The 24,559-nt window shown below is 35.2% G+C and overlaps 1 protein-coding gene across 1 annotated transcript in view; it reads left to right on the top strand.

Moving 5' to 3' along the window:
- Positions 1-15,314, top strand: part of LOC144435485 (transient receptor potential cation channel subfamily M member-like 2) — a 45,639-nt gene extending 30,325 nt beyond the window's left edge. The window contains exons 19-27 of the mRNA XM_078124079.1: positions 1,120-1,440; positions 2,101-2,244; positions 3,636-3,890; positions 4,473-4,647; positions 5,905-6,061; positions 6,469-6,656; positions 7,272-7,404; positions 8,835-8,951; positions 9,204-15,314. Of these exons, the coding sequence (XP_077980205.1) occupies positions 1,120-1,440; positions 2,101-2,244; positions 3,636-3,890; positions 4,473-4,647; positions 5,905-6,061; positions 6,469-6,656; positions 7,272-7,404; positions 8,835-8,951; positions 9,204-10,113 (2,400 nt within the window). The 3' untranslated portion in view covers positions 10,114-15,314. The remainder of the gene's footprint in view (positions 1-1,119; positions 1,441-2,100; positions 2,245-3,635; positions 3,891-4,472; positions 4,648-5,904; positions 6,062-6,468; positions 6,657-7,271; positions 7,405-8,834; positions 8,952-9,203) is intronic.
- Positions 15,315-24,559: the final 9,245 nt, after the last annotated feature.

Raw genomic sequence — 24,559 nt, 5'->3', positions numbered from 1 at the left:
CTGCAGGTTCAAAGTCAGCCAATCTAACCATTCACCCATCATGACTCCACAACCTGCAAATTCAAAGCCAGCCACTCTAACCATTCACCCATCATGACTCCACAACTTGCAGATTCAAAGCCAGCCACTCTAACCATTCACCCATCATGACTCCACAACCTGCAGGTTCAAAGCCAGCCAATCTAACCATTCACCCATCATGACTCCACAACCTGCAGGTTCAAAGCCAGCCACTCTAACCATTCACCCATCATGACTCCACTGCAGGTTCAAAGCCAGCCACTCTAACCATTCAGCCATCATGACTCCACTGCAGGTTCAAAGCCAGCCACTCTAACCATTCACCCATCATGACTCCACTGCAGGTTCAAAGCCAGCCACTCTAACCATTCACCCATCATGACTCCACAACCTGCAGGTTCAAAGCCAGCCAATCTAACCATTCACCCATCATGACTCCACTGCAGGTTCAAAGCCAGCCAATCTAACCATTCACCCATCATGACTCCACTGCAGGTTCAAAGCCAGCCACTCTAACCATTCACCCATCATGACTCCACAACTTGCAGGTTCAAAGCCAGCCAATCTAACCATTCACCCATCATGACTCCACTGCAGGTTCAAAGCCAGCCAATCTAACCATTCAACCATCATGACTCCACAACCTGCAGGTTCAAAGCCAGCCAATCTAACCATTCAACCATCATGACTCCACAACCTGCAGGTTCAAAGCCAGCCAATCTAACCATTCAACCATCATGACTCCACTGCAGGTTCAAAGCCAGCCAATCTAACCATTCACCCATCATGACTCCACTGCAGGTTCAAAGCCAGCCAATCTAACCATTCACCCATCATGACTCCACTGCAGGTTCAAAGCCAGCCAATCTAACCATTCAGCCATCATGACTCCACAACCTGCAGGTTCAAAGCCAGCCACTCTAACCATTCAGCCATCATGACTCCACAACCTGCAGGTTCAAAGCCAGCCAATCTAACCATTCGCCCATCATGACTCCACAACCTGCAGGTTCAAAGCCAGCCAATCTAACCATTCAGCCATCATGACTCAGGTGATTCCACTATTAACCATTCATGTCTTATCCTCTATTATAACAGCTGATACTGGCCCTCATCCCGTTCTTTATATTCCTCATCAAATTTTCCACCAAAGAGGAAGATTTAGATGATATGGCCAAGACAGGACATCACGACACACATGATGCCACATCTCCAGCACACCATTCCGGTGCTCTCGTCCGTCCATCCTTACATCATAGAAGTACCGGAATCAGTCTTGCTGATCCGTCATTGGCACAAAGGCAGTCATCCAGGAAGATTAGGAAACTTGGATTCCATACGGTGGCAGACAGACTCAGTATCTTCCGTGCTATCTGGTACTACTATACAGCACCAGTTACTAAGTTTCTGTTCAATGTGGTAGGTAGCTTATGTTTATTTAATATGTAATTATAAACCTTTTTTTAAAACACTGTGACACCAAAAAACAACCAGTGAAAACATATAAAAATAATCAATTCATTATTACATATGTACTTAAGATTACTTCCACCGGTGCACTCGCATAGTAGCGGTATTTTAACCAGTGCAATACCAAGAACATTATAATTGCTTACCTGCATGCAAATGATATGCAAATATAATTGTATGTAATAGGGAACTTGCAAACCTGCCATGTTGAATGTTGCATCATGGGAAATGTAATAATAAATACTAATCATATATCATTGTAAACAATAATGTTACATCGTTTATAACCATAAATAATCAATTTATAGTCACCCAGACCCTTGTGGGAGGTTTATTTTATCGGTAGCTCCAGATTAGGTATTACAATAAACACAGATAATCCCATAGTCCTTTGCATCTGAGCAGGCTCAGTTTGGATTGCAAGTTCCCTATTGACCAATATTTAGTGAATATATCTTTGCAGTGGTTGTTTGATGAAAAAAAAATCCTTGTTGCAGCTATTGTAGATTTAATATTGAAACCTTTGTTGGGTTTTATTTTGTCCTTCAACATGATTGTATAAGTGAAAATTGCTAAAATTTGAATGATTTTTTTTTCTTCGCTTTTTAGATCTCCTATGTGATATTTTTGTTCATATTTGGAGTATTCCTAATGACCAATCTGAACCCTATTGGTGAACCAGACTCCCCTAGTAAATGGGAATGGATCACGATTGTCTGGGTGTTTAGTTTGACAGTGGAAGAAGGCAGACAGGTAGGAATTTATCCCCTTTTGGTCTTGGAGTTTAGTTTGCAGGAGTGCCAGTGTGGGTACTCATGCAGGGGTATTTGTACTCACGCTTACAGTGTTTTCTGCTGCACTTTCACTTACTACGCTTATGAAAGTACGGCTGTAGAGAACACTGCAAGCACTCGTGCAAATACCCTGAGTGCACCACACTTACACTCGTACGTCATGGGGTTGTGTCATAGTACATGTATCTGTCTACCAAGTCAAATACTACTTTAACAACTCCAAAATAATTTCATGTTATTCCCCAATAGTTTTCTTCGCTAAGCCAAGGAAAATACAAGTGACCTAAGGGGCCTTGTCACTATGAGTCACTAGACGAGTAGTGACATACCCTGAGTTATAGGTCACAAGTATTTTCCGGCTGAATGAACGAAAATATCAGAGAACAACATAATTATACCAGCAGCATGCAGTAATATCAAAGTAAAATCGAGGAAAGTAATGGTAGTTTTGAACATTTTGACTCATATTTCAAACACAGCAGAACCAGTGACATAGACGCGCGTAGTCATGACATACACGTACGTTGTCGTGATGTAGAACGACCAGAGTATATATTCCATAATTGTTTTTGTTCAACTTAGCTTATGCATTGTATAATGTTTATAATTCATAGTGCTAACTATTAGACCCCCTAGGCTAATATTTTTCTATGTTCAGTTTACTATAAGAAAATATAAGTCGAAGACAAATAGTGACAATCGCTTATGTCAAAAATATTTTCCACCTGAATGAAAAAAAAATATTGAAGAATAATAAATATGTTAAGTGTAAGTATAGAGAAACAAGTGTTCATCAATCTGAATGTTTTGTTAAGTGTCACTGAAGTAATGGCATAGAAGTACATGTATGTTGTCATGGCATAGAACTTCTGGAAAAGAAATCCCATATTTTCTCTTGAATACATGTACAACTTGGTGTGTATGTGGTATGATGATACTAGTATTTGATGCTACATGTAGTACTTTTAGTCATATTGGTATGGTCTATTTTATGACAGAACTCTATGACACACATTCAGTGGAAGTGTGACATATAAAACTGGGTATTTGCACGCCAATGAGTACTTTTGTGGTATTCTCTATGGCTGTACGCGAATATGCAAATTTTAAAGTGTAGCAGGAAACACTGCAAGCATGAGTATAAATACCCAAGATTTCCAACACTGGCACTCACACAGCATGGGATTCTGTTATTTTTACACACAGTATATATGTTAATGTATGTTTCTCTGAAACCATAAATTACCATAAATTCCCATAAAAATCATTGAAACATACATTGGTGCATGGATGTATCCATGATTGGCAGTTAAGTAATGCAGCTATGTTTTTCTCATATTATATTTCTAGATAATGGTTAGAGAGGCCCATTCTCTGAGGTACAAGATAAGAAGCTGGATTGATGATGTGTGGAATCGTTTTGACCTTGCCATGATATCGTTGTTTTGTCTGTCTTTAATACTAAGATTTTCTCTAACTGGACCTGATTTCATGATAGCCAGGATTTCCTACTGCTTGACTCATATGGTATTCATGTTTAGACTGCTTCATATGGGATTCTTTCAAAAAGAGATTGGACCTAAGATTATCATGATTAAAAAGATGGTAAGTGTATATAGTGTAGAGTGTGTAGTTTTGATACTTGTGGCAAGTTTGAATTTGATGTCTTCAAGGTAAAAGGAAATGTCAGACACAGATGTGTCAAAACAGTGGACCGTGTATTGGAGGTAGGTAAGGGTCCCAAAATTGACAAAGTGAGTGGAAAAGTGATCACTCGTCAAACTCTTACTAGAAGTATCTCTCATACATGCGTCAAAACAGTGGTGTATTGGAGGTATGTAAGGGTCCCAAAATTGACAAAGTGAGTGGAAAAGTGATCACTCGCCAAACTCTTACTAGAAGTATCTCTCATATTCATTTGTTCACCTTCGGACTTTTTCCTGAGACAGGACAGAGTCGAATATTTACACTTGACATTTTCTTTTGCCAGTGACTTGCACAGTTACACTGTATATCCTAAAGACAGTGTGTCATGATCAAATGTTGCAGTGTGTACTTGGCGGTAACTTTGTTATGTGTTGGGACTTAATTGCAATGTCAAATGTTCACATACATCGATTGGGCACTTGTTTGAGAAACAGAAGAAAAAATTAGGGTCACCCTTATCACAAACTTTATTTTTTTCAGTTAGAAGATCTGGTGTTCTTTGTCGTGATTCTGATCGTTTTCATCATGGCATTTGGTGTTGCCTGCGAAGCCTTGCTCTATCCTAACCATGAACCTTCACTGATGCTAATACCCAAAGTCATCTACAAACCATACTGGCAGATGTATGGAGAGCTGTTCCTTGAAGAGATGGAAGGTAAAATATAACTGCACACATCCACTTACATGTAGTCTGTAAGGTAGTATGCAATGTCAGGGGCGACCTCACTCGTTGGTAGTATGCAATGTCAGGGCGCCCTCACTCATTGGTAATATGCAATGTCAGGGCGCCCTCACTCATTGGTAATATGCAATGTCAGGGCGCCCTCACTCATTGATAATATGCAATGTCAGGGCGCCCTCACTCATTGACCAACACCTTTCACATATCACAGCATGAACAGTGTAGTTTACAGACTATCATTTACATTAACATAACTGTTACTTCCTGATTTGAATATGCAAACATGTAGTCTGAACTGGATGTTTATCATGATTGGTATTTATTGTGTGAAGGTCAGGGGTCAATAAAATGACAGTATGTGCTCAGAGAATACATAAAGAACACATTATTTGATTTGCAAAATACAAGACTCAGTATAAAAAAACATGAAAACCATCTAATTTGTTTCACTCTTCTATTTTGTCCGCAAAGTATTTTTTTGGTCTGTTTTACAATTGTAGGAACATTTGATTGACCATGCTGCAGCCAACATTGTTTAGTTCTTGTCAACCCATGGTTTGTTTCCAGGACTCCCAATTTTTAGACTCAGGGGGAATTCCAAATTGATATGACAAAATATAATCCTATTCAAATTTTAATAAAATATTTTTGTCAAATTATTCCTGGAAGTAATCTGACTATCTGATATTCCCATACTCAATATCATATGATATATGTACAATCATAAATATTTTGAAATTTACAATGTTGTCATGGAGATTGACTGTCTTTCATTACAGTTTACCAGCTGATGATGCAATATGAGATATGGGAATTAGTCCTCTTTCTCCCTATACTAGGAGGTGTTTGTTTGTACACAACTAAGTACAAGTTGGTCCTCTTTCTCCCAAGGGGATATTTGTTTGTACACAACTAAGTATAAGTTAATCCTCTTTCTCCCTAGGGGTGTTTGTTTGTATACAACTATTAAAGTACAAGTCAATCATCTGTCTTACTGGGGGTGGGGGTGGGGGTGGGGGGGTGTTTATTTGTACACAACTAAGTACAAGTCAAACCTCTTTCTCCATAAGGGGTGTGTGTTTGTACACAACTAAGTACAAGACAATCCTCTTTCTCCCTAGGGGGTGTTTCTTTGTACAATGTGACTATAATAAGTACAAATTAGGAGGAAGTGGATTAAGCCTGCCATCACTGTATTTATTAATTGAGTACTGTTTTCCATCTTTGCAGGTCGTCTTGATAATGAGACTTGTTACTCAGAACCCCGTCTGAATGGACACTGTCCACCTATGGATAATAACTACCGATGGGTTGTACCACTGTTAACTGCTGTCTATATGTTGATATCCAATGTTTTACTCCTCAACCTTCTCATTGCCATGTTTAGGTAAAGCAATATCTTCTTTCCTGAAAACTGTATACGTTTAGGCCGTGTTTTACCATGTTTAGGAAAAGTAATGGGGGACATAACAAATTCCAAACTCCCATTTGCATAATGGATTCCAGGCAAAACCCTTCCCATAATACATTAAAACTACTTGGACTGCTTTCTCACATGGATGTGAACCAGAAATCTGAGAGCAACAACAGTGTTACATTTTTATGACGAAGAAAAAATATTGTGGACATGAAATCTGGATGTTTTTTAGACAAAAAACACAGAATGTATTATGGAGTAAATGATCGAAGCATCTCGGATATCGGACAGTGCTCATGTTTGCACGTCCAAGACATAGACTGCCAGTTGCCAACAGTTTCAGTAATTTAGTTGTTGTTGTTTTTTTCTCTGTGTAGTTTCATCTTTCAGAAGGTAAATGATAAATCAGAAACTATTTGGAGATTTTATCGTTATGAGTTGGTGTATGAATACTTTGATAGACCAACCCTGGTTCCTCCACTGATATTATTCAATCATCTCTGGAGATTGTTGTGGTATATTGTCCTGAGATGTAAAGGAGAAGACAACCCATCTACTGATTTCAGTAAGTACATGTAAACAAAGCCGTATACCCATAGAAAGACTTGAAGGTTTGCTGTCCTTATCATTATATACCCAGTATCACTTCCAATGTACAACCTCTGACATCAGACCATTGACAAATGAAATTTGTAACAAACAGGGAAATTAGTGAGTGATTGTATGACAGTTAGTGAGTTAAGGATATGAGTACACTGTAGAACATGTATATGTAGTACAAGAAAATACACTTACAGAACTGGTGTAATATTTGAAAAAGTTCTAAATTTAGTAGTATGATGTATTATGCACTGTAGAACAAAAAAAAAGACATTTGAATCAAAGAAACAAACTGTAATATCGAATAACTGCGAATAAACTGAGTGTACGCAAATATAATTCACTTCAAATATCATACACCCCTTATTATGTTGATGAGACGTAATCAAACTTTTGGGATTTGCTTTCAAGAATTTTTGACTGCGAGTAAATATTTTCATTTGTAAAGTCTTTAAGAGTTGTGTCTCCTCCTTTCAAACTAATTTTTAAAATGTTCACCCGTGTATTGTTTAAAACTTTGCTAGTAAAACAAGTCATGTGCAATATTTTTGTCTGTATATGTATAATTTTGTTTGAGCAGGAGTTCGACTTGATGACGATGATTTCCTGGAATTGAATAATTTTGAGAAACGACAAGTTGAAAATTACTTTATCAAGAAACATCACAAGGATCAGCTCATCCCAGAAGTAAGAATGTTGAAGACAGGACAAAGGTACAGACAGTCGCCTTTTTTTTTTCTCAAGCCATCATGGGATCAAATTTTTTTTTTTTCTTCACCTGCCAACAACTTTTTTTTCCCCAAATCCTCCTGCCTTCCAGAAATCAAATGGTTCTCCCCTTACTTATAGATATTTAGTATTTGCTGTAGAAATCAAAACACACACCAAAAGTTACAGTAAATATATGTTTATTTAATGCTTCAATCTAAAAAAATAACCAATATTATACACAGTACAATCTATAAATACAATACAATGCAAACACGTGGTCATGAATTTGTAGCCTCGATCATTGCATATATATACAGTTTACAGAAGGAAAGTCTTAAAGTGTCATTTACATTTAGTATTCTTACAGTCAATTTACATAATGCAATGTTACAGGAACCAAAATAATGCATCAGCCAATATGGAAGTCAAAATTGATCCAATTATTTAAAGTGATACAATATGGATGAGGATTGGGTATTTATTTCTGATTTTCAATTTATAAAATAATTGTATCATGGCTTCCTACTTATAAAATCAATGTGAAACCTTATTGACTAAGTCTGTTTGTAACTCAATAAATGGCAATGACTGATAAATGTGTAAAATGTTTGTTCTTGTACGTACAACAACAAACATTTTAGACATTTTTTTATACCTTTTTGGAAGATGTATTGAGATTCAAACAAAGACTTGGTCTATGTTGTATCACACTGATTATTCAAGTAGGAATTAGTCATGATTAAATTGTTTTATAAATTGAAAATGTTAAATAATTACCAAACCCTCATCTATATGGCCACCTAGGAAAAATTATACATTTGTACATACATGTAGTAAATAACTGTAAATTTAGAGCTGTACCCTAACTGTTACTTTTATGATAGGAATAAAAAAAGTCATTAGTCATTATCGCACTACATACATCTAATGAAAATGAATGAATCATGAATGGCAGTTATGGCCTTACGTTTTTTGTTGTTGTTGTTGTTGTTTTTTTTTTTGTTTTTTTTTTTTTGTTTTGTTTTTTTTTTTTTTGGGGGGGGGGGGTATCAAGGACATTCTATCTTAACTTAGGTGGTTGAGTGTATAGCAGACAACATGAAGTGGCACCAGCCTGAGAGGACTTAATAGGTGGCTCATAAATTTAGATTTGTAAGAGATAGTGACACACCTTGTTTCCATGGTGATTTTTTTGCCGTAATGCCATCTATTCACCACTTGGCATGTAATATAGACCTCATATAAACACAGACGTATATATTTGTAGATTCTGAACTATATTTGGCTAATTTTCATGTCAGCAGCAAGCCAGTGTTGTAATGTATTATTCACACTTTGATCATTGATTTATTTCATTTCAGCTTTTTTTCAGTTTTCTGTTATTCTATTAATGAAAGCTGTTTTCTTTTTCTTTTCTTAAATTGTGTTCCAGACTTGACAAAGTGATCACAGAGATAGAAGACATTAGGGAAACCATTCTGGGCCGTTGGACTGAGAGTCAAGTATACAGTCACTTAATGAGAGGAGATTCCAACACATCATTACATGAGTAAGTGCATGAATGTCATTCAATGAACTTAGTGTAGCTAGATTGGTGAGTTAAGTGTCGAATCACTTAATGAGAGGAGATTCAAACATCATTACATGAGTTACAGTAAGTGAATGTCATTCAATGAACTAAGTATATCTAGATTGGTGAGTTAAATATAAAATCACGTAATGAGAAGAGATTCCAACACATCATTACATAAGTAAGTGAATGTCATTGTAACACTGTTGTAACCTTTCTATCCATTGCTAGTCGGAGGCCAATGGTCAGAAGGGCTATAACTGACAGCCTACCTCTGTTCAGAGAGGACAGGTTTTCATCACGTCGAGAACAGGATGATGTTTCACCTATGATGAGAGATCAAGCAATACCAGAAATTGCCAACGATGATGGTGCATGTAAGGATGACTTAGAAGAACGTGTTGGGAAAATAGAAGAAAATGTGTCTGGAATCATGGATGTGTTGAAATCTATCCAGTCCACACAGCAAGAACTGTTGCAAGCACATACTAGTAAAGGTCAAACCACTAAAAAAACAAAAGAAATACACCATGTTTACTATACTCCTCAGCCACCTGATGAAAGCAGTGTTGATAGATTACCAGAAGAGGGAAGAATTCACGGCCCACGACCAGATGATAGAAAATCTCGTAGACGGCCTGACAAAGAAAGAATTCATAGAGAACAAGATGAAGGCCAATTTTATAGGCTACCAGATGAGTACACAGTTCAACGACATCATCAATATCATCGACAGCAGAGATCACCAGTCATGGAGGATATTGATGATGAGGAGGATGAGGATGCCGAGTTATTGGAGCAGTACTTACCAAGAGATAGTACCACATTCAGAGAACAACTGATGCAGGGCATAGGATCTGCAGAAGCATGGAGAATCCCTGGAAGCGAAGAGCCAGTGAGGTCTGACACATCTGACTTAACGTACAGGGAGCAACTGATTCAAGGCATTGTACCAGCTTTGTATGCACATCACAGTGATGAAGCACTCTCTGCATCTGATGAAAGAGTTGCTATCCGTCCAAGACTTCAGCCACAGCTGTCTCTGAAAGACCAAATCCTGCGAGGTGCTGCTACCACAACCACAGGACTCAGACCATCTGATGATTCATCTTCAGATGTTGTGCGAGGTAGAAGACCTTGAAAGTAAATACTGAGTTTGCTTGGACGTGTGAAGTTCCAAGTTTTTACACAGATTTTTTTTTACTGAAGAGTTTGTGTGAAGAATTTGTTGTATATACTTTTCTAAAGTCACAAAACACTGTAGTCTAAGCTGTGACATGGTTCATACACTATTTACATTTCACCATAGTTTAATGTCTCTATAGAGGAAAACCTTCAAAACCAACTTTAGACTCTACAGTGAAAGAAAGCTTTATTCGACCTTTGAACTCTAAAAATAATGTTACTGACTCAGTGAAGGCGCTGTACTGTAATGACGAATGCAACTTCACGTTTTTAGCTCCGCTGTCAGCGAAAGCTGAAAGCGTAGCTTTAGGTATAGGTGGGTATTGAGGTATAGAGAGTAGAGTGAATCATAGGTGTCCGTCAAACTTTTATATTTTTACTATCTACTCCGGAAGTGACAGTCGGAATTCTTCGATATTTGGTGTGCATGTTCCCTGGGGGGAGGCTATTCAGATTTGTTCATGCCAAGTTGATCTGTGCCATTTTCAATTTTTTATGATTTTTTTTCATAAAATGTCATTTTCATCAACTCCTTGAAAACCTCTTATTAGATTGCTTTGATATCTGGCGTGTTGATGCGCAGGGGGTAGCTTACTCAGATTTGTTAATTTCAAGTCAGCACATCCTCATTTTTATTTTTTATGATTTTTTTTTTGTAATTTGAAAAAAAAATGAATATGTTAATGAGCATAATGACCGACGCCATATTGGAAATCAGTCGACGAGACTTTAAGTAAACTGCCACTTTTCAAAAGACACTATTGACGTCAAACAAGCAATGCAATATGTGCTATAGTCATAATTCTACGCATTGGGCGCCCAAATGACAAGCGTTTGTTCGAAACAGGGTTGTAAACTTCAAATCAGTCCGCAACATCCTCATTTGCATACTCTATCCTGATTCGACCAGAAGCTGAAGGTGACCTCATTTGACCGAGCGATTTTCCACAGCAAGTATCTTGAGTATCAACACAGGACGTTCTTGGTACTCACTAAAATCACACTTCAGACCCACTATAAAAGTGTGATGTTTTCAGATAACATGTAACTTGTAGTTATTTCTATATTGTCGTGCAATTTGGAATGACAGTGAACCAGAATTCAGACAACTTGCGTAAGGAAGGGCATGCCAGACATGCGGTTGAAGTTATGGCCGACAGTTCACATGTAAAGTTAAACGACATGAACGTGTCTTGCCTTTCCAAAATGCAAATATTTGGCAAGTAAAAATAATTAAAATAATTACAACTTTAATTTGGCTTCAGACTTTGCATTATGTTTTGCGTATCTTTCCCCGTTTTACATGTAAATCCGAAAAGGTTCTCTCTCATCATGTCATCAGTGTCAGTGATCATACCGCGCGGGGCTGCTTTGAGTACGAGCGAAGTGAGGCATGTTGAGGTATTTTGTTGAGAATTATAAATATTGCGAAATGTCAAGTACAAGGTTTAAATACAATGGAATGATGAAAAAAATGGCAGAGTCTGCTGACAGGCGCCGGTCACAAGGAACACTGTGAATTAAAATATCAGACGATGTATGTATTAATCGCCGACAATCCACCCGTATGCACGAGGGACTAACCCGGAAGCAAGTCGTTGTCAGCCATACGTTACAGTGGTAACATCGTCCGAGAAATCGCTGCGTTCAGAGTGTCATTATTCACAGAATTGTTGTTTTCGAGTGAAAACCCGTCTTGAATTGTATAACTCTAACAAATGAAGACATGTCAAGTTATATTTTGAAAGTTGTATCGCTAGTTTGAGACGATTTTCTCACGTACTATAGTACTATCGAGGCTTACTTGGAAGTAGTAGGACCTTACTCCAGTTCATCGGGCAGTTTAGCCAGTCCGATAATTCTTTCTGGTTTAGTTTACAACACTTTTGATCAATCACGCAGATTTTGTTGTTGTGATGAAAAGAAATAAAAAAAAAGATCATTTCAACCATTACGTTGTGTTTTCTTTGTGAAAGGTAACCGAACATGAACGAGTGTTACCACTGTAACGTATGGCTGAGAATGACTCTCTTCCGGGTACTTGAGATTGTCGCCGTACGGAAACTAAGATGGCGATTAATACATTTCTTCCCTATATATATCTACCACAACTAGTACAAGTTGAATGTTGTTGACTTTGTAAATTTGTTAGAAAATTGAAATTCAAATTGCCTCAAAATTATTTTAGATCCCTAGTTTATTTCATTCATCATTAAAATTTTCCAGGGTTACAGCTGTAAGACACTGGAATTATTTATAGCCAACCTCAAAATCCTCTTTTTTTCTTTTTCTTGCGTGCATTTCCCAGTCATTTTTTTCTGAGATTTTGTGCAATTTTTCATAACAGTAGATTTTTGTTATAAAATGGTGACTATGGTATAAAAGTACAATACATTACCAACTTCTGTGTAAAATGTGTTTTATAGTGAGACATCATATGAAACCACTAACCACTTTATTGCATCGCTAAAACAAAACTGCATAGTGAAGACCTGAACCACTTCTACATGTCACCAAAATAAAAAATTAAATTTAAAAAAAAAAACAGCGGAGCTATTCTGACCGATAGGTCGCTTGTTGATTTACAATATGCATTACACATTTGTAGGATTTCAGTTAATGCATCTCTGAGGCTGTCTTTCTAATATCCCAGTCTACCGAGTATTCATCTCCCTTTTTATTTAATGATAACAGTTTTTTGTTGTCGCCTAGTACACTTCAAAAGTGTTATTATATCCGTCCTTTTTTTACCTGAATTTTCTGTCGTTAGTCTAATCTCACACGGCTAGGAGCGGCAAAGGACTTGACATGCTTTTGAATGTTTATACTGATTATAATACAAATTTTAAGTATTAGATATTATTAATACCTAAGTTTTCTTTGTTCAGCTCATTATTCAAACAAAACATGTCAATGCAATAAGGTCATAACTGACATTACAATATCAAATTCAACATTATTGCACTGACATTGTAATGAAAGCACTGGGCTCTTGCTCGAGTGAGGGTGCTAACATGGTTAGCTATGGTACAAGTCAACCAGTACGAGTAGAAGATAAGTAATGGAAAAACCATAATGCAAATGAGTAATTTTATGACTGAATGAAGAAATATATTAAGGAATAACATAATTACACCTGTACAAATTTTATGAAAAAATTCAAAAAATTACAATTTTGTACTAATAGTAATAATATGGACACGTTTTGTCATGAAATAGAATTGCCAGGTTATAAATCACATTTTTTTGTTCAAACATGTTTAACTTTGTGTCTAAAATAACAATACCAACATGTGGCAGCCCAGGAAATACTGTGTGGAGTAATTTTGGCTAGAAAAATCATCCTGCCTCTTTTTATATTCTCACAATCACTGTGTAAATTATAACAAAACTGTATAATATGCAAGGATATCATATTTACTATGAGGCTGAAGTAATCTAAAAGTAATGTATTTTATAGTTAATGCTTTTTATCATTTTTAACAAAAAGATGTTTTAGAGGCTCTTTAATTCTAAGAAATTGTAACCTTTCCGACACTTAATAAGCAATATCTTATCTGCTTCAAAACTATTTCATATCAGAGTTTCATACTTAGTATACACTGATTTGAAGAACACATCTTAATGCTGTTACCTTGTGTAATTTAATTTGCTACAAGTCAGCATTCTCGCAAACCAGAGTTATTATTTCTACCACTACATTTCAAAATAAAAGTGGGGACTGGCTCGTTAAGAACGTTGCCGTAAAACAGGCTGTGGTTTGCGACGATGCAAGTCAACTGTACATATTTTTTAAACCATTACTTGTAAGCTAAAATTATGATCATTAATGTCTGAAAAGATACAATATATTATCATCTATAATTAGCAAAATTAACATCATACTTGCATTGTCCCCAGAATAAGTTTTGAAAAGCACTGTAATTTAAAGCTTAATACTCCTGTAACAGTTACCTATTATAGTTAGGCTTATTTTACGGCCATTCCAAATAAAGTGATTCCACTGTGTACCACACTCATTTACAACATTCATGTCAAGTGTAAAAGTATGTTTGTATTATGAGGCTAGTACATGGCCTCTGCAGTCAACTTGTAAACAATGTTTCCGGCTACGGAACAGTCAACTAATTTACAGTGAATGGTACAGTCAGTGGATTAAGCAATCAACTATTTACGTACTTTGCATGCACTGCTAACATTGTTTATAGATTGATTACATGTATTGCAAAAATTGCCAAATACTGGGCTCAAATTTAGCATTTGGAACTTTTACACTTGATACAAACATTACCAACAATTGTGGCACACATCACATTGAAATTTCACTTTACTTTGGTGTTATGGGTTGTACTGAATTCATCAAATTAAACATTTGTCATGTGTACACATCTATATTGTACACATCAAATGTACTGTACTTTAATTTCTACCACAATTCACACTAGATGTCTGTGAAAAACAATGACTAATGACTTTTTTTATTCCTATCATAAAAGTAACAGTTAGGGTACAGCTCTAAATTTACAGTTATTTACTACATGTATGTACAAATGTATAATTTTTCCTAAAGTGGCCATATAGATGAGGGTTTGGTAATTATTTAACATTTTCAATTTATAAAACAATTTAATCATGGCTAATTCCTACTTGAATAATCAGTGTGATACAACATAGACTAAGTCTGTGTTTGAATCTCAATACATCTTCCAAAAAGCTAAAAAAAAAAATGTCTAAAATGTTTGTTGTTGTACGTACAATAACAAACATTTTACACATTTATCAGTCATTGCCATTTATTGAGTTACAAACAGACTTAGTCAATAATGTTTCACATTGATTTTATAAGTAGGAAGCCATGATAAAATTATTTTATAAATTGAAAATCAGAAATAAATACCCAATCCTCATCCATATTGTATCACTTTAAATAATTGGATCAATTTTGACTTCCATATTGGCTGATGAATTATTTTGGTTCCTGTAACATTGCATTATGTAAATTGACTGTAAGAATACTAAATGTAAATGACACTTTAAGACTTTCCTTCTGTAAACTGTATATATATGCAATGAGGCTACAGAATCATGACCACGTGTTTGCATTATATTGTATTGTATTTATAGATTGTACAGTGTATAATATTGGTAATTTTTAGATTGAAGCATTAAATAAACATATATTTACTGTAACTTTTGGTGCGTGTTTTGATTTCTACAGCAAATAGTAAATATCTATAAGTAAGGGGAGAACCATTTGATTTCTGGGGGATAGGAGGATTTGAGGAAAAAAAAGTTGTCGGCAGGTGAAGAAGGAAAAAAATGATTTGATCCCATAATGGCTTGAGAAAAAAAATTGTTCCAACAGACAGAAGTAAAAAAAAAAAAAAAAAATCTTTGTTACAATGTGCTGAAATCAGAAAAATTTGGGAATCCAATTTTCTCTGGAGGCGCGCAGGTGGCACTAATATTTTCAATATTTGTGAGCAAGCCCTATGTTTTTTCCAGCATTTATGATCTAAGACTGATTTCACAAAAACTTGAGGTGGATGGAGGGGGGGGGGGATTTGAGGGATACTTAAACAAATATGCAGAGTGTTGTTGGGTGGGGGGGGGGGTATCTGAAAAAAATAATGTGGGTCATAGGGATGGACCTGAAAAATGAATTGACTTCATGACTCCTCACATATGGGAAAATTAAAAGCCTTTTAATAGTTGGCCAGCCTTTTTCAACAATAACAACAACAAAAACACCAAAGTTGTTAACAAATTAATACATGTAACAAACAATTGTTTGATTTTAAAATCCTTCAAATTGCCGCATATGAAATAATATATCAATGTAAGAGTTGAACGGCACTTGTTGTTTTCGGTCAAAAACAAAACAGTATCTTAAATGTGTAGAAAGCAGCTTCAAAGTTGAACATATCCAGGACCATGCAGAATTTACTGTAAATGAGCCATTTCCTGTGTTATGTGCAAACATCACTGTTTCAACAAACATGTCAAAATGCATTTAGAGCGAAAGCCCTTCGATTCCAATGATTGCATGCACTATCACAACACAATATATACCATATTCATCAGCTCTTTCCATCACACGGCTTTTATGAATGTGGTATACGGATCAATATCAAAGATAGATGTGCCAATCGAAGAGGAGCCTCCAAAGTAACTTGTGACTAGTAGCTGTGGAGTTGTTTTCCCATACTGTAGTTCTGTAGCCTACAGAAGGTTTTATTAGAATGGTGGCTGGAAACTTAGCAGAGTGAAAAATACTGTATTTGGTATGTGTTATTGTAACATTATTTTCTGACATATACATACATAATACATACATACGTACGTACGTATGTACGTACATACATAATACATACACACCTACATACATACATACAACATATACATACATACATATATACATACTACATACATACATACATACATACATACAGACAGACAGACAGTTGAAATTCAATCATGCAAAGCCCAATAGTGCTTGGCAGCTTTTTAAGTGTTTGAAGAGGAACACTACTCCAGCAAATAAAGGCATTTTCATGAACTTCTGTATCTGGAGAGATGTACATTTCATGATTTTATTTCACCTACACTATGCACACGGATTTAGAGAAACACCTCAATTGGAGATTTTTTGACTGTGCTAATTAAGCCACTTTGCTTTATGGGAGTCAGCAGCAATGTATACACAATAGATGAACAATAACTATTCATGGTGTTTTTACACTGACGGTAATATGCCTGTAGGAGTCATAAATATTCAGTGTTCACTCATTGTATATGCATTTATACTGACTCCACAGAGACAATTTGTGTCCCACAGCAATAATCCCAAAATGAGGAATGGACGATCTTAGTTCAACTTGATGTGTCTCAGAATTTGTACATATAATTGTAAACTAATGAAATGGCTCTCCAGTACCCAAAGCCTTGATATATTATCGTAGGTACGTACGTAAACGTAAGGTAGACGTGAGACAGTAGAGTTAGATTTCTGAAGGTGAGCAAAACAAATAAGGTAGAAGATGAGGTGTCATTTAGTGAATGCATTGAGTGTCCAATGATCTGAGGTTTAAATATATTCTTAAAGTTTTTGCACTGCATCCTTATCTTTGGTCTATAATAGGCACTCCAAGGATGACATTGTCATTAAAAATTTGTCGATGTATATATATTTACCAGGCATTCCAGAGCTGTAAAGAGCTTTTGTCTACTAACTGCTGAGTCTGTAATTTAAACTCTTTATTTGAATAAGTTAGTTTTATTTATATGTTTAAGTTGTACTTTTCAACTTTTGTAATTATCTGTAATTAATAAGTCTTGATTTAAAATGTTGAAGTGTAAAATTCTTTGCAAATGGGCTGGAGGCATGGAAACACAAATAAACTACCTTACTTTGATAACAACATTTTTTTTCGTTAAGGATGCCATTTTTTAGATGAGCAAACCAAATTACCCAACTCATATTCACAGATTAAAGCAGAGTCAATCAGTTCCATTATACGCTTGCATCGTCTTTTTTATTGCCTATTCTAAAATGATAACATATTCAAGTACAACATAATGTGTCAGTCAAGTGAAATACCAGTACTCCACTTAATTACACACAACTCCTAACAGTGGCACAGTCTGTATAAAATGGAGGGCATCATGGACCTGTTGACGGTACCCAAATGCATCACATGCTTCCCCTTACAACACCATGTATTCTGTATGTGTACCAGATGCATGGTTTCCATAGGGACAGGGGTGTTAAGCGGAATGGTTTTGTCACATGGTACATACCTGACCAAAAACAATTCTTTTTTTTCTTGGCCTACTGTTTTGCAATTTATTGAGTTTCAAACAAGGACTAATTGCTGTATGTTGTTTCACATTGATTTTTCAAGTAGGAAAACCATAAAAATCTTTATATTTATAAATTGAAAATCCAAAATAAATGAACCCCAATCCTTATCCATGGCCACTGTAAACAAATTAAAGTAACTTTCATATCGCCTTGAGTTACAGACTGTGCCCCTTTCAACAAAAGTAATTATAACCTCCATGAGAGCCTAAAATTACACACTGTGCTTTCAAAACTACAAGTTACAGTAAAAGAGAACAGAAGAGAACAGAATGTGTTAGACATGAAAGATGGAAACAGCTAGCACATGAGTTGCAACATCAATTCAATGTAGGATAAATAACTAAATTCATTTAGTTAGGCCTCAGACCCCCCCCCCCCCCCCCCCCCCGCAACACTTTAATGTATTCCTTTAATAGTGCCATACATAATAGCGAAAATGCTTCCATCTTGATTTAATTACATTTTTTAAAGAACTACTTGTATTTAGGGGTACAAGACAAATTTCTCCATTGATTTTTTCAGATGAGAATTAAAATGGTTCATTGACCCCTCCCCCCCCCCCACACACACACACCCACCCCCAACCAACCAAAAGAACTTGCTACTCAGTTTTATATCCTACATTGAACTCGTGATCTTGCCCCTAAAATTCAATGTCCATCTTCAAGTTCCTAAATTCCTTACATGTAAGACTTGGAAATACACGCTCTTTCTTTTCTACTTATTCTAAAATACCATAATTTCAATTACATATTTCACATAATTTTATTACCTGACAGTCAGGTAATATCCCCTAATCAGGATGATCATCACGATAAATGTTGCTATCACTATCATGACAAATGATCTTTGAATACTCTGATGTGACACACGTAACTATGACGACAAAAAAACAAGGGTCGGACATAGGTTGTCCAGGGCATTTTTTCAATAAACACATTTAGAGAGTATTCTATTTGTTTATCCCAAGTGATATCAAAACAGAAAGTATACATGGTATATGTGATTATGTATCCTGATTGGGAGATTATTCTTGACTGCCTGAAGCAACTGAATTAGTCACTCAAAAGCAACTTCAGGTTTTTTAACAACTCAAGATTTTTGCATCCTTTCTCTATCCATAATTCCTTGTACAATATTCTGGTTACAACTGGAAAAAGTTTAAATTTAAAAATGCGAGTCTGGAGTATACAATGAAAGATAAAATACTACCAATGCCCGGTGGTGGCAGTCCCTGAATGGGTATAGGTTCCCATGCTTGTTACCAAAATTTCAAATTTTCCTGGAATGTTTCAAAGAAAAACCCCCTTTTGTAATCACTGTAAAAAACACATCCCCTTATATCCTAAATCGAGAGGTTTTACTTTTCCCCGTGCCTTCGTCGGGAAGTTTCTACTGAGAGAAGGTTGAAAAAGGACATCCTAGCCCTATTCCCGAAGGGTGATCTGAAAAAGTACCCCTTTTTCATGATTCCAAGGTTCTAGATGGCTGACAAAAAACACTCTCTTTTCTGTGAAATTTCTAACAAGCATGTGTACCCGCTTCATCTGGGACTGCCATCACCTGGGTACCAATGGCATTGATGCACAACTGTTTCTACCATTCCAATGATAAAATTGGTATTTTGGATAGCATAGAACTTAATTGATGGTTTTGTCAAAGGAACAGAAAGCTTATCTTGATTTTATTTTCCACTCAGATGTTTCTAGGAATGTTTCCTACGGGAATGTCACCCAAAAACGGCCATCTAATTTACTCATTCCACCCTCTTTTGATTATGACCACCATGGATGCAATCTGGAATATGTCACCCACATAATAATATGGCCATCCAATCTACTTGACAGATTTTTGATTATGACCATCACATTTTCAGACAAACTCAATTAATAGACATCTTATGTATCACCCAGTGGTAACTTTTGAGTTTTATGTTTGTTTGTTTGCATACAGACAGACACTTTAAAACACCATCCCTATAACATGACTTAATTATATTAATTCTCTTGTGTAAAAATAGTAACAAGCAAATTTCATTGAAAAGAATCTGAAAGAAATAAAAAAACAATTCATAATCTCTGGACTGCTTATTTTATACAAGCAGTCCAGTACACACACAGTGACTGGCCACAAGGACGACAACAGCACACATCATCAGTTTTTCCTGATCTGTGGATCAGATTGTCAACACGAAAATATGTTTTCTTTGATGAAATGTAACCAATACCACATGATCAACTAAGGAAAAAATATTTATACTTTTGCCTGACTATTAAGCCAGTCACATGTACATGTATGTGTTTTAATTGTAACACATCACATCTGTTTTCTGTTTTTAAAAAAACTATTTTATCATAATGATTGTAAACCTGCATTAAAAACACAATATTTATGCATGCTTAATTTACTGATGACAGTATGTTAACAGTTGTGTCATATAAGACAGTTTCTAATTGTTCCTATGCTGAGTAATCAACAGAGAGTGCATATCAAACCTTATATGCAATAATATTACCCAAATATTGTTAAGTTACATGATTTTTTGGTATTAGTTATTGCTGAGTGATTCAAGGTTTTTTATTTCACAACATCTTTATGTTTACGATAATGTTTCACTTTTTAATTCAGTATGTGGTTATATATGATTGAAATGAATGCAAATAAATGCAGAGTATGATAAAACCTTTACGGCCTGGATACAGGTTTTTGCAGACCTTGGCAGCGCATGTATGGCATACTGTGGACCCTCCTAAAGTCAGGCCTAGGTCCACCATACAAGCTTGGTCAACAAAATCCATATCTGGGCTATAAAGATTGACAACTGGGAACAGAAAAATACAGATGTGATGCGTTAATTTTGGTCATGAATAAAATACATGTCTCGAGATAATATTGTCTACTTTCTGCTTATTTGTTCTGGAATATATATAATTATCTTCTGTAATAGCTTAGACTTGTACAGTTCTTAATCTGTATTAAATTGGCTGCCATATGGATGAGGAATGGGTATTTATAATGGATTTTAATTTTACAAAACAATTTTTATCATGGCTTCCTACTTGAAAAAATACTTAATCTGAAATTTTGTTTTTTTTACAAAGTCTGTGTTTGTAACTCATTTCATTGCAAAAAGTTAAAAATGTGTATAAAATGTTTGTTATTGTACAATAACAAACATTGTACATGTTTATTATTAAGGTTTTGCGTAGCAAACAAGTACTTGGTATATGTTGTTTCACATTGATTTTTCAAGTAGGAAGTCATGATAAAATTGTTTTATAAATTAAAAATCCAAAATAAATACCCAATTCTCATCCATATGGCCACTTTGAAGATATAACATTGATTGCACATACAGCTAAGCTTATATATGTACCACTAGTACTTGGGTCTGTGTCAGAAAGCTAGATCAAAAAATTTAGGACCCACTTTGAACTTTAAAAGTGTGATTAGAAGTTTCAACTTTGGTCATTATGTAGTCAACAAACAAACAAATGAACCACCAAACAAACAAACAAACAGAATAGTCTCTGCTTCTCAGGTGATATAAGAATGATTGCATGTTTTTATGGTGATACCTGTCAATTGTTTGTGCTTAATAAAATATCAGACTTAATTGGCCTAAAACTTTAATAATGTGTTTATTATTAAGTACTTAATTTTGACCCAACATGTAGGTGGTGGGTCTCAAAACTGACAATGAAAGGTTTAATGTGTCATGGTTGTTTTGACACCTTTTATAGCATAACTATATTTGATGAGTTGCAACCACTCGTGTTGTCACTGTGCAGGATATTGTAAAAGATATTGTAAAAGTCGAAGATTAAGAAGCCTAATAGGGCCAGACAACACGATTTGTATCTTATAGTGTGATTTAGAAGTCTGATTGGGCCAAAAAACCACTTATGAATAAAACCTATCGCACAAAAAGTTCTACTGTACTATAGGATCCTATAGGGTAAAGCATGCCCTAGCTGTTCAACTATCTTAAAAATACGATCCTATTGGGCAGAATTTGCCGAGCTATGTACCCTGTTGGGTATTAATAAATTGTTGTCCTGTATAGGAAAAAATGTGCCCGCTTGAGCAACCCTACAGGGCTTTATCTTAATTGTTACATATATTGTGCACTGTTGAGCACCGTGTGTATATATGTATATGTGTTTGTGTGTGTGTGTGTGTGTGTGTGTGTGTGTGTGTGTCATTGTGCGTGTGTGTGACTGTGTGAAATGTGTCCTAAAGGACTTCAAAACTTACTAAGAAATCCTACAGACCACAAATGTCAAACAAACTATTATTAATATTAGTATTTCAAAGAGTATCTTTAACACTTCCTGTTGGAATGTGCTGTACGTGACCTAAATGTTTCATCTGTAAGACTGTCATGTAAGATTTATACAGGACTGTTCTGTAGAATTGTCACAATTCCCTGAGGGACTGTTCTATGAGATTGCCACAATACCAGACAGGACTGTCCTGTAGGATTGCAAACATTTCCTACAGTTATAAAAAGTAATTCACCAATTATTAGAGAATATATATATTTGGTGACTTGATAAAAAAATGCCCCAGTTGCAGCTAGAGAAGCTTTAACACACTGCATTGTGAGTACTGAAATATATTTCATGTTCAGTTTGGTTAAGATGACATTTTGATATACAAAAGTTATAGTAGTCAAAAAAAGTTATAAAACTTGATGTTTCTGCAGTCAAAATATCAGAATTTAAGGTTACATAAAAATAAGACAGTTATACAACTTGTGTATAACATATCTATTCAGTATATGAACCTATTTACTCATATTTATTATATCTTTGATTTGATTTGATTTGACTTCAAGATGACATTTTCATCTAAAAATGCAGAATTTGTCAAAGACACTAAGTTAATACTCCTACCGATAATATGTCACAAAAATTGATATAAAAAAAGAAAGTTATAAGTGTACACATGCACTCAGCGACATACTCATGTTTAATAATATCTTGGTTGGTAAGGATGGTACTTTGATCTGAACTCATCAAAGACATTAAGTTGATATTTCAACGGTTCACATCAGAAAAAGTTAGGAAAGTTAGGAAAACCAACTTATAAATGTATTACAAATCTATCCAATGCAGACCTACTGTATCACATTTATTATCATATTTAGTTTAGTTAGGATGATATTTTGATATTCAAGTAGTCTAAGATACTCATTGATATTTCCACAATTAACACATCAGGTAAAGTTATGAAAAATATAAAAAGTTATCAAATATATAGTTATCTATCTAGAACACTGCAGCTATATTTATTGTATCTTTTGGTGAGGGTGGTCATACTAAATTCCATATTTCTCATGACTGACTGACTGATCCTATATTATTTCTTCAAAGTGACAAAATAATTTTTATATATACTGCCCTCTATGGCAGGATTAGTAAAAATCACAACATCACTAATTATATAATGGTGAACCCACAAGTGAGCATCTGAGCGAAAATTGTTTTTCTATTTTCCTAAATTTGACAGCTTTAATGAAAAAAATGGTTCAGAGTTTCCTTCTGACCTTTGTTTTAATTTCATAGTCAGTCACCTGTTAAAAGTATAATTATGAATTGAAAGTATCACCAACATACATACACTTTTTTACGCTTTAAACTGCTCATGAATTTTAAGATGGTACAATGAGAAACAGAATTAAGTACAAGCTGCCATAAGTAACAGGGCACTGTCATTCCAGAAAATAAAGGTACTTTCATTAGCTGACGGTCCTGGAGAGTCGACATATTTTGAACATGATGCACACTGAATATTCACAATAATTTATGTGGAGAGTTAGCCCTAAGATGAATATTCATTATGCATCTTTTGAATTATCATGTCTGCTAAGACCCATGATGCAATGGTGTTCCACTGAAAGAACAACAGAGGTTAAAAAGAGTTTCAATTTGGAGTTTCTTGGCAACTGAGTGAAAACTATGTGATGTGAAATCATGAAATGACTCCAGAACTGGATTTTTATACCTGTTTTTCCTGTAGTGGCATTCCCCTTAGGGTATAATATTTTGTAGTCTTAGACATTAAGTTGATATTACTAGAATTACTGTATAAGTAACGTGTAGAATTAAAGTTGTCAATTTTAATTCAATCATGTAAACATTGTTATGACTGGTAAATTACTGATGAAGAATTGTAACAGATTCTCAGAAATATGGTATCTAGCATTGACTCCAATTATTGGATTTAGAGGTGAATTGGGTAGATTTCCTTTACAAATAAAAGCCACAGTTGCACAGATTAGATATTGGAACAGAATTAAAAACCAGACATTTTAAAATGTGCATTAAATGAGTAAATACAAATAAACTAGAACTGGTTATTTAAAATCATATTAAAGAAACATTGGTTGTGAATGATTTAGATAAAGTAAGTTCTTATTATAATGCAAACAATGTTACACTATTGTCAATTTCAGTAACATTAAAACTGAATAGTGAATAAAACAAGACTCAGAAGGAGGAGTTAAATCATCAAGACAGTAAAGGGGTGAATA

The sequence above is a fragment of the Glandiceps talaboti genome, chromosome 5 (genome assembly GCF_964340395.1).
Source record: "Glandiceps talaboti chromosome 5, keGlaTala1.1, whole genome shotgun sequence".
Classification (NCBI taxonomy): domain Eukaryota; kingdom Metazoa; phylum Hemichordata; class Enteropneusta; family Spengelidae; genus Glandiceps; species Glandiceps talaboti.
The sequence above is the reverse complement of the archived record's forward strand: the minus strand, read 5'-3'. Positions and strand labels throughout refer to the sequence as shown.